The 19,112-nt window shown below is 52.9% G+C and overlaps 1 protein-coding gene across 1 annotated transcript in view; it reads left to right on the top strand.

Moving 5' to 3' along the window:
• ASTN2 (astrotactin 2) overlaps window positions 1–19,112 on the top strand; it is a 276,878-nt gene that overhangs the window by 49,248 nt on the left and 208,518 nt on the right. Inside the window, exons 4-5 of the mRNA XM_017740292.1 lie at window positions 2,652–2,801; window positions 9,733–9,840. Of these exons, the coding sequence (XP_017595781.1) occupies window positions 2,652–2,801; window positions 9,733–9,840 (258 nt within the window). The remainder of the gene's footprint in view (window positions 1–2,651; window positions 2,802–9,732; window positions 9,841–19,112) is intronic.

The following is a 19,112-nucleotide window of genomic DNA, read 5'->3' as shown; positions in this document are numbered from 1 at the left end:
TCTTTTTTTTTCCTTCCCCTTCCCTTCCCTTCCCTTCCCTTCCCTTCCCTTCCCTTCCCTTTTTTTTTTTCTTTTTTCCCCCTGCTTTACTTTTCTCTCATCCCTCCTGCTTCCCTTTCCCATTTCCTTTCTCCAAACCCCTGAGCTCAGGGGCACAGAGAAGCCAACGATGTGTTGGCACACCTGAGCTGTGCAGAGCAGTGAGATGCACCAGCTCCTTGCTCCCAATTCCTGCAGTATTTGCAGCATCATCCCAAACAGCCTGTGGCCAAGGGACCCCCCTTCCTCCCCACTGCCCCCCTCTTGGCACTTGCTCCACTGACAGGCGTTTTTAGCTTCCCTGGGGATGGCTGTGCCAGCGTGGTGGCCAGATGGGTACAATCACCACGGTCCCATCAGCCAAGCAGGGGCCATGAGCCTGCTGTGACCTCGCTGCTCGCTGCAGGCATGGTCCCCTCCTCCTCCTCCTCCTCCTCCTCCTCCTCCCTCTGTGTTCTCCTCCTGGCCTCCTTTCGGTAAATAAGCCTCAGCCATGCGAGCCACTCCAGAGCTCCCTGCTCCACCTCCACGAGTCCTGTATCACACAGCCCCGAGGTCTGGATAACTCTCCATCTGTTCAGGGGAGGCCCTGCCACACGTGCTCCCGGGCGAGGGAGCTGCGGGGTTGGGCTTCCCCCTGCGAACACGGCAGCAGGAGGCTGAGCCACCCCGGTGCTGCCACAGCATCCTTCCCTGGCACCTCGGGTGGGATGTGTGCTGTGGGGATGGGACTGGATGCTCTTTGGAGACCTTTCCCTGCTCTGGATATATTTTTTCTTCACATGATGCTGCCTGCTGGGGCATCTGACACTGCAGGATTCAGCTGCACCTGCTGTAAACGTCGGGGGCTTTGGAGAGCTCTGTCTTTGATCTGTGGTTCCAGGGGGAGCCTGGTACTGGAAAATTCAAAGGCGTAACACAGCTGGTCCCTTAGCTCCCTCCCTTTCTGGAGCTTTCCTGAAATGGTTCCCACTGTTGGTGCTGAGCTCAGGCAGTGGGTTTGACCCTTGTTTCTCTGTTGCCTGGTGTGGCTGGATGGATGGATGCTCTCCCTCTGTCTCGCAGTACGGCAGTGCTGGGTTGTGGGATCCTTTCCTGAGCCCTCCTGATCTGCTCTCTGGTTCTCCCTCTCCCAATGGCCCCGGCAGATTTCAGATCCATCTCTGGAGCCCAGAGGGGTAGGAAAGCACCCTGGGGAGGCTGAGGACATCACCTCATCACCTGTGGGATTTAGGGAGAAGGGAGGGGACCTGCTCCATGGCCTGGTGTGGCACTGGGTGCTGAGGGCTCTCTGCTGCCTGCAGCACGGCTGGATGTTGGGCAGTCTGCTGCAGACTCCGTGTTTAGGTGAAATCCTTGCCTAGAATTGCAAATCCTCATCCTGCACGGCCAGCTTCTGTTCCAGCTGAACTCTAAATTCCCTGCACCACACTGGGAAGGGAATTGGTGTCTGTGGTGCAGAGCAGTTCTGTACCCTGAGCTTGCTGGGTGCCTGAGGAGCATTGTGCACGTCTGATGTCTCTGGATCCAGGAGCTGTGGGGTGCTATACCAGCCCGTAGTTCCTGGCAGCCTGGGAGCTCCAGGGTGCTCACTTATCCCTTCTGCAAGTGGGTATGGGGTGGCTGTAGGACCTGGGATCCCTGCCATCTCCACACAGCCATGCTGCAGGCAGGGAGAGCTTCTGTAGCTCCTTGAGGAGACTTTGTGACTCCGGAAATGGACATAGGACAGAGGTTATGTTCTGCTAATGGGTTTATTTAAGGAGCTGACAGAGGCCGAACCAGTGTTGCACCTGGGAGACCTCCATGTCCTGCAGGACGGGCCTTTTGATCCCAAATCTCATCTTTGCTTTTTGTGGGTGGTTTCATGGTTTCCTGGTACTGCCCCTTGTGCAGGTGGGTAGGGAGCTTCATCGGAAGTTCTGGGGGAATTTTGTGGCGTTACAGAATTGAGGGTGTGTGAGAGCAAGGAGAGGAGTTGCTTAAATATCAGCAAGATGTGGCACATGCCGTGGGGCATTGCAGGAAGTTGTTTCCTGACCTCAGGTGCTGCATCCAAGCATGTGAGTGCAGCCTCTGGGAGACCCCAAGGAATCCTGCTGCTGCTCAGAGCATTCCTGGGCCAGCTGCACTTTGCCTGACTCCCACCCCAGCCTTCCCATCCTTCCATAAGCCCAAACTCACCTGTTGGGGAGTTCCTGCTGCCCTAAAAGACTGCCAAGGTTTGGGTTCAATTCTGAGCTTCTGGTGTAGAGTTAAACCCGACCCAAAGCCAGCTCGGTGCCCTGTTGTATGATTTGAACCTTTCAGGCTGTAACTTGGGTAAGGACATGATCCTTTCAGGAGCACATGGGGGAGAGGCAAGGAATAATCCAAAATGCTGGAAAGCAGGGTAGAAAAGGCAATTTCTGTAAACTCGTAATTTTCTAGTTTCTGTGGCTTTGGTACGATCAGAAAAGTGCTGGATGGGTCCCTGGGTGACCCCGGAGGGTGTTAGCAGAGCTCCTGCCCCAGGACTCGACTCCGGCTTACACAAGGAAAGGATTTTATGGGCAGCAGGGACACGGTGGCCCAGCTCTTTTCTAACCACAGCCCCTCTGCTGGTGTTGCAGCTCCCGAGGTGACGCAGGAGACGGTGGAGTCCCTGATGCAGAAGTTCAAGGAGAGCTTCCGCACCAACACGCCCATCGAGATCGGGCAGCTGCAGCCCGCGCTGCGCAGCACCTCCGTGGGCAGACGGAAACGCCGCAGCCGGCCCCGAGGTAGGTGGCCATGGCCAGAGGAGCTTGGCTGGGGAGGAAGGTGGGAGCCTCCTCACCCTCGCTGCTGGGCGTGGGGACACCAGAGCTCCTCTGTGGTGGGGTGAGAGAGGGACAAACCCCATGCAGCATCCTCTGGGTGGTCTGGTGGAGGTGCCCGTGAGTTGTGTCACATCGCGTCCACTCCAAGGGATTCTGCTGCAAGCCCAGAGTCCCTGTCAGCTGCCCCAGCTAGCTGAGGTGGGAGTGAATCACAGTTTCGTGTCAAGTTTTCATTTCATGAAGGGGTGAAATTCGTTTTGGCTGTAACTCACATCACTGGAACCTCTCTTCTTTCCGCTTTCCCAGTGCTTAGGGGCTTTAGGAGCTACACAGAGGGTGGGAGCAGCATTCATGGATCTAAAGGCTGTACCACACTAAAGGCTGTGCCAAGGGTTTGGGTCCAGATTTCCATCTGTGGAGGAGGCGGAGACATCAGATCCCTTCAGGGATGATGGGGATGAAGGTCCCTTGGCCATGATCTGCCCAGTGCACTGAGGGTCTTTGTGTCAGCTCTGGGAGCTGGGAAGGAAATGCTTTTCTTTCTGTTTACTGTTGGGTTTTGTTTTTCATTTATTTATGAGTCTGAAATGTGATCTTTTATTCCTGATACATTTTCCTGTGATACAGGCCTGGAGAGGACTTTTTTTTATTATAGCTCTGCCCATAAATTATTTACTCAGTGTGAAGGAAATGTTCTGACTCTTTAACTGGTTTAAATTATTTGGTTTGTTTTCTAGTAGTTATTCAAATATATGTCTCTGGATTTTAGTGTGGGTGTGGGTGCTCTGGGGTCCATGGGGACTGTCAGGGAAAGTTTCCCTGATTCCCTGCTCCAGCCTAATTTTTTTTGGGCTTGTTTTTATTTCATTTTTGAACTGCCTGAAGGTAAGAGGCTTTTTGGTCACTAATGGAACAAGTCAGTTAATCCTTGCAGCTGAGCTTCGGAGGAGACACAGTGCCCAGCTGCAGGCAGAGCCTCTGGCTGTGTGGGAGCACAGCATGGCCCCGAGCCAGCCCAGCCTGTCCCCAGTCTCTGGAGACACCCCCACCCCATTTCCCACCTCCCCAGGATTCCTCTGCATGTTAGTGACCACGGGAACAGTCAGTGAATATCAGGACAAGAGCACCCTTGGTCTCTCTCCATCTCTCCCCACTGGTTTCCTCAGTACGAGAACATGAGATTGCTTTGTACCCAGTGAGCAATGAGGAGCCCGAGGTAGAATGTACCCTGAGGGCTTCAGGAGGGGGACTCTGACTCTCAGTGTCCCCAGCCACAGGCATCCCTCACCAGCACACCCTAAAAAAGAGATTTCAAGCTCTCAGTGGTCAGAAATCCCCAAAAAGCCAGGCAGTCCCAACATCTCCAGTGGAGACCTCGCTCCCCACAGCCCCATCCCACCCATCCTCTTTTCCTCTTAATTTGTCTTTTTTGCTTGTAGAGGTGGTGGCTGGGCGCTGCTGCTGAGCTGATCCATGCCTTTCCCTGCCCATTCCCTGGCCTCTCCTGTGCCAGAGGTTTTGTTTTCACAGCCTGTGGTTACCTGTGCCGCTGGCAGGCGAGTGGCTGGAGTGCGAACAGCCCTCCAGGGTAAAGAATGATACCACAACTCAGGATGTTTACATTTTCCATCCAATTGCAAACATAAACTCTTTGCCTCATTAATCCATTGCAATCCACAAGACTTTTTTTTCCTCCCCCTAAATGAAATTGTCCATTTGGGATACATTCATTTCCTCCTAACGGCCGCGTGACAGTTCCGCTGATGGAGTTTGCATCCAACTTTGTTTCTGGGTAGTGACAAGTCAGCCTGATGGATGCATGTGTGTAATTATTTTCTTGTGGTTTGATTTAATTAATGTTTAACCTCATCAAAGCCCTACAGCTGGAGTGCTGTCCCTGCAGGAACTGCACACAGCAGAAGGATTTCCTCCTCTTCGGAAAGGCTCTGAAAGGGTTTCCGAGTGCTACTCCTTCAGAAGGGTGGGATAAACCATCCAAGCCAGAGAACAACCCAACCCCCAGTCCAAGGGAAACAAATCTGGGATAAACTTTGCCTTGCTTCGCTTCCCTGCTCTGAGTGTGCTTAAGCTGCTGCCCATTGCTCCTCATTAAATCTGATTCTGCCCTGAGTGTTTCCAGCAGCGCTGGGAAAGGTGCTGTTCTCCCAAGTAGATTGACTTTAAAAAAACCCACCAAACCACAGCACCCTCTCTATTTACTGTGCCATATAACTTTATTTCGTCTAATGCCTCTTTCATACAACCTTTCTCCCTAAGCACTTCTATGGAGTGAAGCACATTCAGAGCTTATAAATAATTGAGGGAGAGCGAGGATGGAGAGAGCCGAGTGTGGGAGGGGTGGGCTGGAAGGAAGAGGTCTCTGCTGGGGGCTGGCAGCACCGGAGGGAAGGATGCTGCATTCCAGAGTGTTTATTGATCCTGAAATGCAGCCCCGGAGCATCCCAAACTGGCTTCCCCAGAACCGGGCAGCGGTGCCCCGGGGAGAGGCAGCGGAGCAGGGACTGAGGGTGTGGCTTTGGCTGATGGACCATCCTGTGTGCCCAGCCCTGGGGCTGGGAGGTGGCCTCGGGGGTGGCCGGTGTGCGCAGAGAGGGGGTCTGGTGCCCTCTCCTGGGGCAGGGCTTTAAAAACACTCTGGATTTGGGAAGAAATAACCCATAATGGTCCTTCCCCTGAGACAGGATGTGCTGTTCATCGGGCTGTGCTGCTTACTGGGGCTGCAGTTCCCGTGGTTTGGAGGTCTTGGCTGTGCCCTGAGTTACCCAAATCTCCCTGAGGGAGGAGAGCTGAGGCTCAGCTGGGCTCATCCACGGTCCCTGCTTTTGCCAGGACACCTCTGCTTCCACCTTGCCCTGTCTGACTGTCCTGTGGTACCTGTGGAGCATTTTGCTGGTGAGGCTTTTCTGGGGTTCACCTGGGACCTTTCACTGCACCCAAGTCAAAACATCACGTCCAGCTCTTTGAGTTGGTCCTTGGTGAAATAAAACCCTTCAGGCTGTGCAAGGGCTGCTGTCTGGGATCAGCATGGTCCCAGTTTTTCACAGTGGAGCTGTCACCTGGTTGTGGCACCGCCTGCACTGGTGGGGTGTTCTGGGTAGAGACAGAAGGAAAAGGGAGATCACTGAGGAGGAAGAGTTTTCCTCAGGTGAAGCCAGTATGTGTGAACATACCCCTGCCACAAGGCACTTAGTTTTAAAGGGCATTTTATCTTTATTCTGTTTGTTTGTTGTTGGCTTGGTTTTTTTTGGGGAGGGGGAGGTTGACTGGGTAAGTTTCAGAAGAAAATGTTTGTGTATTGTTTTTCTTCCTCCTTAAATCTGCATCTAATTTACCTTTCTCTGACCACATTTGGGTTGGTTTTTTTTCAGTTGTCTGGTGCTCTTCTTGGGGTTAAATTAATTAAACTGAAAATTTCCACTTAGCTAATTGCATTGCCCTGCCAGCTCTTAGTGCATGGACCTCGCTGCTGTGCTGGGGAGGGCATTCCTCATCCAGTTTTTACTGGGAAGCCTGGGAGCAGAGGGGCTTGCTGAACACCCAGCAGGCAGCATTGCCTGGGGTGAGTGAGCATGGAGTAGGGTGAACCCAACATGGTCGATGAGGGAAATGGTGGGTCTTGAATTCTGTGATATGTACAGGTGTTTGCCTTTTTCTGGAGGAAAAAGATGCAGAAAATCCTTTTTCCATTGATAGTGGCTGCAGGGCAGAGGGATGCACAAAGATGTCACCCAAGGTGGCACTGCTGGGGACAAAACCAAGCTGCCACTTCTATTATAACATCCAACTTGGAGGGATTAAGTGTCTGAGGTCAGCTTGGCCTCAGATAGGAGTTATCCAAATAGCTGCTGTCACTTATTTCTTTATTTTAACTCTGTTTTGATTCCTTTTACATCTATAGTTCTTTCCTTGAGATATTCTGTGACCTTCTGGCTTCGGGGAAAGGATTAAAAATGTCATGTTTGCTTTTTATTTCCTCTGTAATGACAAAAACCTCACTTTTAAAAACATACACATGGCTTCAGCTGACAAAAAGTCTTTGGGGATAAATCTGATTCCTGAATTTTATTTCTTTATCCCCACTCAGCATTAGCGGGACCATCTTTAATTGCACAATAACGAGGTGTTTGCCTTGGCACCCCGCCTTGCTCCCCACTAAATTAATGCTGCACTCGGAACAAGCGCCCTACCCTGGCGCCTGGCTGAGCTGAGATCTATTTGAAGGGATTAACGAGCTTGTAAATCTGCAAACAGGATTAGAAACAAGAGCATCTTCCTTGAGCTCCCCTTCCCTGCCTGCCTCCTGCCCCACTGCCTGGCGAACGAGCTGGGCAGAAGATGGGGGGTGAGGAAGAGGAGCTCTGTTTTTCTCCAGTCTCAAAAGCAGGAGTAAACTGGGTGTAAAGAGGGTGTACGTCCCCGTGGGAGCTGCTGGAGAGAGTTGCCAGTGCATTACAGGTACCCAGCTCTGAGAGGCTGCTGTTCCCCTGTTCTCTGCCTTTTAAGCATCTTATTCCAATTTGTAACCGATTGCAGTGATTAGGATCTTTTTGTTTTCTGATACTTGGTGGTTTTCTCCCTGTTTCTGGAGAAGAGGGAATGCTGACCAGGCAGGACTGCTTGGCTTTATCTGGGTGCTGTCCTTGTTCATCAGTAATTGCACATGGGTGCTCTCTGCCGTGAGTGTCCTTGGCCCCATCGTGATTATCGTCAGCCCCATGCCCTGGTGAGCAGCCTGTGACCAAGACTGGTTATGGATCCGGAAGAGGAGGCGTCTCCCCACTTGTAAATGTCTCACTGGGCTGATTTGATCAGATTTTGGGGCCAGTTAAACATGAGATCAGGTTCATGGCAGGATTACTTGAGGATTAGTGTCCCTGCGTCCTCCAGGTTGCTTCAGCTGGGCCCTAAGATCCTCAGCACCACCACCAAGATGTGCTCCAGCATCCTGGATGGCACGAAGGTATAAAAGCACATCCCTGGCAGCTGTGTGTGTGCCCCAGGCTGGTGTTTCCCGGCCAACCTCTGGCACTGCATGTTGGGTCAGAGGAGACGTTTCCGCTGCGGGCGGGGGACCTGCGCTGGGTCTCACAACTCCTGTATTTATACATCCTGCTCAGTGCTGGGTAATCAGAAAATGCAATATCGCTGTCACCAGCTCTCTGAAGACATCCAGCCTGAGTAATTTAACATGTCAGCTCCATCCATCACGGAGACGCAGCCGGCACACAAACGCGGAGCGGCCGGAGGGGGCTGGGCCGGTGGCTGGCGGAGCAGCTGCTGCCTGTGCCAGCTGCCTGGTCACCTCAGTGGGCTCTGACAGCACAGAGAGCGCCACATCGCTGCCTCTGTCCACCCCAGCCATCTGCCTGTGCAAAAGCGGCCAGCTCTGGTGCGTGGGAAGGTGACAGAGGGACGTGCCATGTCCTACCTGCACAGGCAGCGTCCAGGTCCCTCTGCCGGGCAGGGGCGAGGGCTGTGCTGGGCTCTCAGGAGTGGGGGGACCCTCCCACAGCTGGTGTCTGTCCCCCAGCCCCGGCCACTGCGGCAGCCCCTGCTCAGTGAGAAGGGGATGTGCAGCAGGGCTGCAGCCCTGGCTGGTTGCCCAAGGGCCTGCCTTAGAAGCCCAGGTTAATTAAGATTTTCCTCACTCTTGCGAATAAGCCTTACTGGCCTTACCACTCTGCTGTGCCTTTCAAACCCCTTGGTGTGGGTGCATCATGGCACTGGATGTTTTTTGTGGTGTTTGTGACTGAGGAGGGGCTGATGGTGGGTTATGGTTTGGGGTCTTTAAACCCTCCGGCCCTGCTGTCCAAGCACTGAATGCTGCTGTGTGCAAGCACTGACCCTTCCTGCTGCTTCCAGGAGCAAAGGAGCCGGCAGGGCCTCTTCCTGCCCCGCTGCTGAGACTGCCCTGGAGGGCACTGCTCTGCCAGCTCAGGGCATGGCCAGGGCAGGAGCCACGTGCCGAGCTCCTGGCGTCCCTCTGGCTCCTGCCTGCCACCTCTCATCACTGTGATTAAGGATTTCAGAGGGCAGAAGGCACCGCTCATTTTCTGTTCTTCTGCCAAGAAATGGGGAAATTGTGCTTCTGCCTAGAATAAAAGATTTTTTAAAAACAGTAAAATATTTTAATGGCAGTTTAAAGGGCCACTGTCAACCCCCAGAGGCCTCTTTGCTTTAAGCTCTGCAAAGATTGAAGGACTTCTGCCAATTAGAGTCTGTGGTGCCTTTTAAGCATCCATCGCTCCTTGGTGGGTCTGGGGAGGAAGCCAGCTGGGTTCCTGCTGCATCCCACACCGTATCCGGAGAGGAGGAGGCCGGGTGAGCCACGGGCCAGCCCTACTACTGTCGGTCCTGACCGCTGCAGGGTTGTGCTGCTGGCTGTCACAGCAAGCTGGGGGAGCAGATGGGCCAAACTGGGTGCTGAGGGGCAGCAAAGACCCTCAGGTGGGTCCTGGGTGCCTCCCAAGTGCTGTATTCCCCCTGTACCACTTGTCCTTGCTGGGTTTGCTTTGAAGCAAATGCCTAAAATTCACTGCATTTCACTGTGTAGGTGTCCTTGGGAAGAGCAGCTGCCATGCTCGGGAGTTTTCTTTGTAAGTCCCTTGAAATACATTTGTGTTTTTATTTCTGAGGGTAAGAAAGCGTTTTCTTACATCCACATCACTATAGGCACTGTAGGGTCTTGATTTTTGATGAAACCATGAATGGTAAAAGTTCCTGCTCACTACTGGTGACCCCAAGCAAAGAACCTTAGCAAGGAGTGGGGGTTGCTGGCCCGATCCTGAGCTCTGCTGAGGAGCTCCTGGCTCCACCTGCTCCTGAGCATCCCAGCTGCCAGGGCTGATTTTTTCCTCTCTATTGCCTGCAGGTGGGATCGGGTTTGGACGTGCCAAAGGCAACTCTGGCTCCGAGGCAGACGATGAAACCCAGCTCACCTTCTACACGGAGCAGTATCGGAGCCGGAGGCGAAGCAAAGGTACGAAAGGACGCTGTGGCTGCACACTGGTGTCGGAGGAAAGGAAATGGTTGAGCGCCTTGACTGTCCCCATGGGTGGTGGTGTCCAATACTGCCCAGGTCTAAAGGACAGCCACACCAGTCTGTGGCAGTAAGGACATCCCAAGATGTGCTGTTTGTGTCCTGCAGCACCATGCAGGAGCCATAAATCCCATTTCCCAGCGTTGTTGCTGAGGTTCTGGGTTTCTTTGATGGTTTCTAATATCAGTTAGCCTCCACATGCCCTGGCACTTCCCCAAAGCTGCACCAGCAGGGAGTGATTGTGTCTGTCATCGTCCTGGCACCAGCGCAGCTGTCAGGGATGGTTACCTTGGCAATTCCTTGCTCCAGACTCCTGTTTTCTGCCCTTTATTTCCCATGCAAAGCATCCGTTGGATGAAAATTTCCCGGCCTTCCTCTTGGCACAAAGGCAATTAAAAGGAACAAATTCAAAATGAGGGTTGGGGCAGGGATTTGTAGACCCAAGCCCCTTCAGGCTCTTTTGTGAGTTAGAGAAGCTGAGAAACTGAAATATCATCTGCAGTTTGAAATGAGTGTCCTCATTTCCTCTGGTCACGTCACGCCGGATCGGTTTTGTTTGGGACTCTCAGCCCGAGCTGTTTGGTGGAGGAGAGGACGAGTTTTGCTGCTGCTGCTGCTGCTACTGGGTTTGAAAAATCACTGTCGGGAAATAACTCCGTTGGGAAGCAATTTAAAAATTGCACAGTGGGTCTGCTCCCTCCATTTGTTTTGTGCACGAAGCCGGGCCTTGGCAGAGCGCAGCAGCCAGATAGATGCTGGTGCCCACCGCAGCAGCACACAGCCCCATTTGTTTCCATGATGAGCCATTCCCATAAATGCTTCCAGTGCGTTTATTTGAATGTGAAATCACCTCAACACCTCTGATCAGCTCGGTGGTTGCACATGGGAATAAACTCACGCATGCACAGGGGTGTGCTGCAGTTGTTCCTGCCCAAAGGCTGGGCCTTCAATTTTACATGTTTGGGTGGGGTTTTTTTTCTTTCCTTTTTTGGTTTTAGAACCAAAAAAAATCATCTCCGTGTTTAAAATGAGCTTTTGATGAACAGGATGAGAGGATTCATGACTTACTTACCTGTTGCAGTACAAACGTTCAGGGGAAAATGATAGAATCAGAATCCCAGAACGGTTTGGGTTTGAAGGGACCTTAAGGCTCACCTCGTTCCACCCCCTGCCATGGGCAGGGACACCTTCCACTATCCCAGGTTGCTCCAAGCCCTGTCCAACCTGGCCTTGGACTCTTCCAGGGATGGGGCAGCCGCAGGCTCTCTGGGCAACCTGAGCCAGGGCCTGCCCACCCTCACAGCCAAGAATTTCTTCCCAATATTCTTCCTAACCCTGCCCTCTGTCAGTTTGAAGCCATTCCGCCTTGTCCTGTCATTCCATGCCCTTCTCCAAAGTCCCTCTCCAGCTCTGTTCAGGTACTGGAAGGCTGCAGTTTGGTCACCCCTAAGCCTTCTCCAGGCTGAGCAATCCCAACTCTCTGAGCTTTTCCTCATAGGAAAGGCGTTCCATCCCTCTGATCATCTTCGCGCCTGTGTGACAGAAGGAAGGAATTGGTTGTGTTGCAAACAGGGACAAAAGAAACTGTCCCAAAACACTGCTGGTGCAGGGATCAAATGTCCCAAGTGCTGGAGCAGCTTTTTCAGTGACTTATTCAGGGATACTGGGCAGGGTGTGACAGCACTTGGGTACTTTGGAAAAGTCACTGAAGTTTGGGGGTTTTCAGCTTTCACCAGGGAGAGGGGTGATAGGGCACAGGGAAGGTATGGAAAACTGTGTTTTAATGAGAGGCAGATAAATCTTTGCAAGGCTGCCTTGATGCCATTCCCCTTGAGGTCAAGTGCTCTGTCAGTCTCTTGAAAAAAGCTCGTACTGGATGCCGGGTACAAAGATATTTTTATTGACATCTGTGTTGGTTTTTGGTTGTTGGTTTAAGCTTCCTTGTAGGGCAAGTATAAAGGAACAGATGAATGGGAAGAATTCCTTTCTTTCCCTGTGAATAAGCTGTTGTTCACCTGGGCAGCTTTGATGGCTGGGTTTGAAGGGAACACAGGAGGCAGAGCTGCCTCGCGCCATCGCACAGGGCTGGCTGTTAGATCTGCCTCAGTGTTTGAGCAATGCTGTGAGAACCTGGTTTGTTCGTGTTCACTGGGGGCTAACTGAGGGAATTGTCTTGCATAAAGTCCCCATTGTACTTCCCCTCCTGTCTAGATAAATTTGGCCATCGCTGCATCCTTGAAAGGAATTTTCCATTATCCTTTCATTGACTCTCCTCTCCCTCATGGAAGCAAAGCAGTAGCGTAGTGGGAAGTCGTAGTTCCAAACTCATAATTACAAGTTCAGCCAAGATCCATAATTGGACAGGATCGTAACTCTAATAGAGAAGGATGTGTCGTCAGATACAGTTAATTCTTACAGAGATGTTCCCCTATCGATTGCACCAGGCTTGCGTGTCGTTGCAGGTGCCTTCAGATAGTTATCAGGTCCAAGGAGAGGGATTCCTTGGGGTTTCTCTCCTCAGATAAGATTTTGCAGGATTGAGCCTAATTATTTGTACTGTCAAGGCATTGATCCCAGACGATGCGATGGGAAGTTTCCACTTAGGAGGTGTGCAGGTCTGCTTTCCTCTGAGCTTGGTTAGTGGCCTCCTGTGTCTCCTGGAGAAGGAGGACAGCAGGTTCTGCAGTGCTTTGGCAAGGTATGTTAGAGAGACATTTGCACAGGACAGTACTGAGCAAGGGAGAGCTTGTTCTGCTTGCTCAGGAGCAGCAGACCCACTGGTACCTGGTTTTCAGGGCAGGAATACATGGAAAAGTAAGAGACAGCACCTTTCGTGGTCCCAGCACGCTGCACCACTCACATTCCCAGCTTCTAGGTCTGTGGGATGCCCTTATGCTGATGTTACTGTGTCTTTGGAAAGTCTCCAGAGAAATTATAGGGGAGTAGAGTGTGAGGAATAAAGCAGAGATCTTCCTGTGGAATCTTGGTCCTTGCTGTTGGGCTCAGCCCCATCTCTGGGATTTGAGCTGGGAGAGGCACTGCTGGCTTATGCCAAGAAGTACTCTGTTCATACCCAAATCTTCAGTGAGACATCCCTTCTCTTCGCCACAGTCCCCTGCCTGTGCTCACACCCTCCACTTCTCTTTGATGGATCAGTGTGAGCTCTGCTCCAGTGGCATGCAGTCTCAAGGGAGCTGGAATCGGGACTGCTTTTCCAAGCAAAACAAGTCCTGAGAGAGGCTGTCAGGCTGTGCACAACTCTGTGCTCAGAGGCTGGAGGGACCCTCAGCTGGGGCCAGGGATGGCTGGTTTGCTCCTTCCTGCTCACCCTCAGCACTGACTCGAGGATTTCCAGAAATCAGAATTTCTTGCAACCTGTTTGCGACAGGTTTGCGCACTCCAAGGCTCTGCTTGCTGTGGGGGCTGGCTCTCCCCTTTCCCATTCCCCTGGGAGTACCAGGAAATGTGGGCAGCTCCTTGCATGCTGCCTGTGGTGCACAGATGGCTCTTGTCTCCAGGGCTGTCGGTCATCACACCTTCCACCAGCGCTGAAGTCTCTGTGAGAGAGAACCTGTCAGTGTTGTAAAGATGTGAATCCACATCCCCCGCTGGCCATCAGGGCGATATCAAAGCTTTGATGCTTAGTTCCTGTCTCTGGAGCAGGGTGGGATGTGTTCAGTTGGATCCTACTCTGAGTTTGAGAGGAAAATATTAGTAGCAAAAATCCCCCTAAACCAAGGAGGCAGAGCCCTGTGCACAAACCCCACTCCTGCTCCATCCCTCTTGCTCTGGGGTGAGGTTTGCCTTGTGCCCAGCAAAATACATTCAGCTCCAGGTCTGACTGTGCAGCCCCGAGTTCCCCTGGTCACTGGCAGCACCTGCCTTATGGTGAGATCAAACAGTGAAAGATGTGGGGGGAAGAAGCAGCACTTTAACTCCAAGGCTGTATCAGGCTCCCTGCCCGTCTCATTAAGGATTCCATGAGTATAATGAGCCCCTCCTTGCTGGAGGGAAGGCACAAGCGAGGCTCCTGCACCTCCCTGTGCTTTCTCAGACCACAGAGCAGCTGCTCTGTAACATAGAAATGTGCAGCAGATGCTGTTCAGCTTCCTGGGTTGGGGGAAACTGAGGCAGGGAAAGTGATGGTGTCATATGGGGACCCTCCGAGGGGCTGAGCTTTGCCAAGCCCATTTGTCTTGGAGACCCACAGACCCTCTGCCCTCCCTTGCACCCTAGTCATTGTCTGAGCCTCTGGGACCTACTGGGAGCCCCTGTATCTGAGCCCCTGGGACCTGCCAGGAGGTCCCCATGAGTGCTGACAAACCCCAGAGTGTGGGGCTGGTGTCGCTCCCCCATCAAGCAGAGATCAGGTACCAAGCTGCTGGAAACCCAGACACAAAGCAGAGCAGGGGCTGCAAAGGCAGAGGGCTGCTTTTGTTCTTGTGATGGTTGAGATGTGCTGGAGGGCACCCTGTGCAGTGTCCACCCACCCAGGGTGTCCCATGGACTGTCCTCAGCTGCCTGCTGCTCCTCAAGCTGTCTCTGGTATCTGCTTTAGCTCGAGCTGCACCACCCTGAGCCTGCTGCCCCACACTTGGGTCTGGGATCGCTTCACCCCTCCTGGCATCACCTGTTAAAAGAGGAAGGGGGGAAATACCCCACTCTGTTTTCATGCACAGCTGTTGTTCAAGCTCCCCAGCACCCCAGGGAAGGGAGGGCATGGCTTTGGGATGTTCCTCGGCTGAGGTCTCTGTGAACAAGGCACCTGGCTGTTTCCATAGCACGCGGTGATGGGTTTGACAAATTAGCAGAGTTCAATTATGTACCTTGGATTGGTGTCAGCCCCGTGTGCGTGTGTGCTGGGCTGGCTGGCGGAGCCTTCTGAGGGCTGTTAGAGAAATGAGAAGCTGAGCTTTGATCTGCCTCTGTATTTGGTGTTTAAAACAAGGCCTTTTATAAGGCAATATTAGGTATTCGGAGTCTGCTACATATGAGGAAGCTTTGCTTTGATCCTCTCCCATCTCCAGAGGCATCTGGCGCTTATTATTTCATGGGCAACTAAATGAAGTGCAGAATGAAATTTGGATACTGCTTTCTTTGCTGGTGCCTCTGGCCTCGCTGGAGCTGAGTGAATGCTGCAGGCAGGGCATCCCCCCCAACTCTTCCATACTCCTCAGGGAATTGCCCCCCTGCTCTGCCTTAGGCTTGATTCGCCTTCAGAATGGGGGAGATGCAGTTGGGAATCAAGTGGGAAACAAAAGGTGATAAAGCAAACATGTCAATTTGGGCTGCTTCCAGTGGCAGGAAGGAAGAATGGGTCTGTCTGTGCCTGGTGCTGTCTGTCTGTACTTGGGGTGCTGCTCCTTTCCTGACAGCCCTGTGTCCATCCCCTCCTTGTGTGGTCAGCCCACGGCACAGACAGGTTGGGATTCCTTAAGAGGGGACACAGAGCCCTTAGGATTCCTCAGGATGGGACACAGAGCCATCAGAATTCCTCAGGAAAGGACAGAGAGTCATTAGGATTCCTCAGGACGGGACACAGAGCTGCTCCCTGTGGGGACAGACGGACAAGTCAGTCTGGGTGGTGCACACCCAGCTGCTTCATGGCACGTGGAGCTGTGCTGCTCTTTGTGAGGCCAGGAAAGAACAGCCCAGAGGGGACACCCCGGCTCCCATGCGACCTGCAGATCCCCACATCTCAGGGATGAGGTGCCTTCACGATACAAATGTTGTCTTTACGCCCCAGAGCACCAAGGTGCCTCCCTCCAGGGTGCACCCCAGCAGCACAGCCATGCTCACACTGTGATGCCCAGGGCAGTGTGGCAGTGGGGGATGCTGCTAATTCCCAACCATTCCCTGCTCTCTGTCATGGATGCTGCTTTTCCAGAGAGCAAACAAACGTGGTGCTTTTGCCTGATGGCTTGTTTTGCCTGCAGAGCAATGAGGCACTGCAACAGCACATGAAACCCATTCGGAGTCCCTCTCCGTCCCTGCTGGACTCCGGCTGTGCAGGGAAGCTGGGCTGGGGTTGCTCCAGCTGCCTCTTTGCTCCCTGAGTCGCTGGTGGCTGTAGGTGGGGGGTGCACTCATGCTCCTGCCTGTGCCAGGGGTACTGAGCTGCTGGAAGCTGGAGCTGGGCAGCACAAGGGTCTGCAGGGAAAGTGGTGGTGGAGCTGCGGTGGCCGCAAGCTCTTTAAGTTCCCCGGACTGCGCTGGAGATAAAAGCTTTTACATCTGTTCCTGGAGGCAGTGCGGGTCTTCCTATTTATTTATTTATTTTCCGATTGTATCTGATACAGCCTCAGCGAGTAATTGAGTGTTTGAGAGTGAAAAATTATCTCTCCGGCTTGGCCCTTATCTTGACAGCAAAGCAGCACTTTTAATTTAATTTTGTTCAGAGCATGTGGGTAACAAATTTCACTAATCGCTCTGCTGTCGCCCTCCGCATGGTAACGAGCCTCTTGTTTCCCAGGAAGCAGAACATAAACACGGAGCTGGATGCAGGCAGGAGGAGGGCGAGGGTTGGTGCCGGTTGGAAAATGAAGATGTGTTTCGTTGTGGATTCCTGTGGCACGATGGATTTGTCTCCTGGCTGGAGCAGGAAAGGAGGCAGAGGGTGGTGGATGTCACATTTGTTCCTGTGTGATGCTTGGCTGGGGGGGAAACTGAGGCACGGAGGGATGTGCTCCAAGCCTGGGGAGCTGTTGCAGAGCAGAGATTTGTATTCTCATCCTGTTCTGTCAGTTTGCATCTGTTCCAAAAATAATGGATGGAGGGAAAAGATGGTTTGGGACTTTTTTTTTTTGGTTTTTTTTTGATACAGCAGCCCAATTCCTCAATCCCAGCTCTGCCTGCAGGGAGACAGTGTGACAATGGGCAGTGTGGTGAAGGTCCAGCCAGGATGAGCAACTTGAGTCCTTGGGCATCTCTTGCCACCAGCCCCTGGGACATCTCCTGCCAGGTCCTGAGCCCTCCCCGGCAGCCTGGCCTCTGTCACTGCTCTCTGCTGGTTTCTAAAATCAATTCATCTGTCTGACCAGCCCTCCAGTTGCTGAGCACAATCCTCCCTGGGCTGTGACTCAACACAAACTATTTCATAGATAATGATTACTTTTTTTTTCCTTTTTCCTGTAGGAATAATGTTTTTGCTACACTGTATTGAAAATTGCTTCTCTTCTCCTTAAAAGGAAGCCTTCCACTCAGATTTGCCTTTGTGCTTGTATATTGTAAAATTGGGACTCATTGGGAGTGTAGAACAAAAAAAGATCAGGACTTAATTCCAGGAGAAGTGCTTTCATTGATTTTCATGAAAGAAAATTCCAGTGCAGGCAATATCTACCTTTAAATATGTAACTGTTTCTTTAATGTGATTTTATCTCAACCAATTCAGCACCGAGAACATGAAAGCAAAACTGACTTCATTGATTTTAATTGTCCCTGCCCAGAGAAATGCAAAAAAATGTGACAGTGCCCGGAGAGCAAATTGGGTTTGCACAAATTCTTCTCCCCTTTTGCTGTGCCAGGGGAGGTCTAAGATACGTGGGCAGGAGAATCTGCCTGGTGGTGATGGGGCTGGTGGATCAGCATCTCAGCCTGTGCCACTTTGGTCATTTTCCCCCCTCTCCTCAGCTCCTCATTCCTTGCCCAGCCTTCAAGGCTTTACCTTTCCCCCCTTCCTCCTCTTGGTTGGAATTTGCCTGCTGCAGGCACAATGTCTCAGAGCGAAGGGGGAGCACCAGCAGCAGCTGTATAATTAGGCAGCAAATACATTTATTCAGTACATAAGGCTTTATAACTCCAGGAGCACCTTAAGAGCCGAGGCTCGGGCTGCTGGAGGAGCACAAGAGCTCACTGGGACACACAGGAGCTCAGCCAATGAGCCCTTGACCTTGCTATGGGGTCCAGCAGCCCAACCCCAACCTGCCCACAGTGCCCATGCCACCCCTTGGCATCCTCCTCCCCCCGACCCCCACCCCAGGGCTGCCTTTTCTGCAGCTCCCTGTGCTGTACTGGAGGATGTCTCGGCTAATTGCTAGAGGATAATTCATAAATGTTAATAGTATTAATCTGATTCAGCATGTGCTTAGCAAGGTCTAATCCTCTATAAATCCAGAAGTGACTGATCGCACCCTTCTGCTGCACAGCGTGGCTGCCTTTCCTCCTCCTTTCCCCCATCCCTTCCTCTGTGCACCCTCTGCCTCCTTGGAGCGTCTCCTCGGGAGTCTCCCCCAACACAGGGGAAGCAGAGCTGCCACTTCATGGCTGATCCACACCCTGCTGACTCTGGGATGAGGCTGGAGCCTGCCCCGTGCACAAGCCCTGACTCAGATCTGGGCTGTAGCTGTGGGCACCTTCATTTGGGATTTGTCCAGGACTGCAATGGAGAAGATGCCTCAGGAAGAGGCTGGGGCCAGGTGTGGTGTAGAGCGTGTGTGATGAAACACCTGCCTGTGCTCTCACCCCCTGCTGGGGGGCTGATTGCACCCACATCCGTCCCCTTTAGAAGGAGCTGGCTCTGGGGCTGGCTACTGCATGAAGGCTTCATGGGGTCATGGTGCGGGAGAGCTGTGTCTGGCTCGAAGGAGGATCTGCCATCCCATCCCATCCCATCCCATCCCATCCCATCCCATCCCATCCCATCCCGCTGAGGAAGGGGAGGCTGCAGGGCAGAGGGGACACAGGCAGTGCTGCTCCCCGTGCAGGGGTGCTCCATGTCCAGAGCCGCCTGCCAACACCGCTGCTCATCTTAATTGGCATTTGCTTTGATTGGACATGATCTGCTCCTCGTAAAACACCTTGAGATGTGTCTGTGTGTGAGGCTGTCCTGGAAACGCTGCTCTATGCTGTTAATGAACCTCTGCTGGAACATAACGACGGATCATTAGGAGCCCGATTCCTCTGACACGGCAGCAACACCGGCGTGCTCCGGGAGCATCCCGGGGATGTGAGCTGGGCTGGGATGGGCTGGCTGTCCCCGGGGGGGCTGCTGTGCCCGGGGGTGCTGCTCTCCCCGAGTGCTGCTGTGCCCGGGGTGCTGCTGTCCTGGGGATGGGCTGGCTGTGCCCGGGGGTGGGCTGGCTGTCCCCAGGTGCTGCTGTCCCCCATGGTGCTGCTGTCCCCCATGGTGCTGCTGTCCCCGGGTGCTGCTGTCCCCACGGGTGCTGCTGTCCCCAGGATGAGCTGGCTGTCCCCGGGGGCTCCTGTCCCACGGC

The sequence above is a fragment of the Corvus brachyrhynchos genome, unplaced genomic scaffold (assembly GCF_000691975.1).
Source record: "Corvus brachyrhynchos isolate BGI_N302 unplaced genomic scaffold, ASM69197v1 scaffold305, whole genome shotgun sequence".
NCBI classification, from domain to species: Eukaryota; Metazoa; Chordata; class Aves; order Passeriformes; family Corvidae; genus Corvus; species Corvus brachyrhynchos.
The sequence above is the reverse complement of the archived record's forward strand: the minus strand, read 5'-3'. Positions and strand labels throughout refer to the sequence as shown.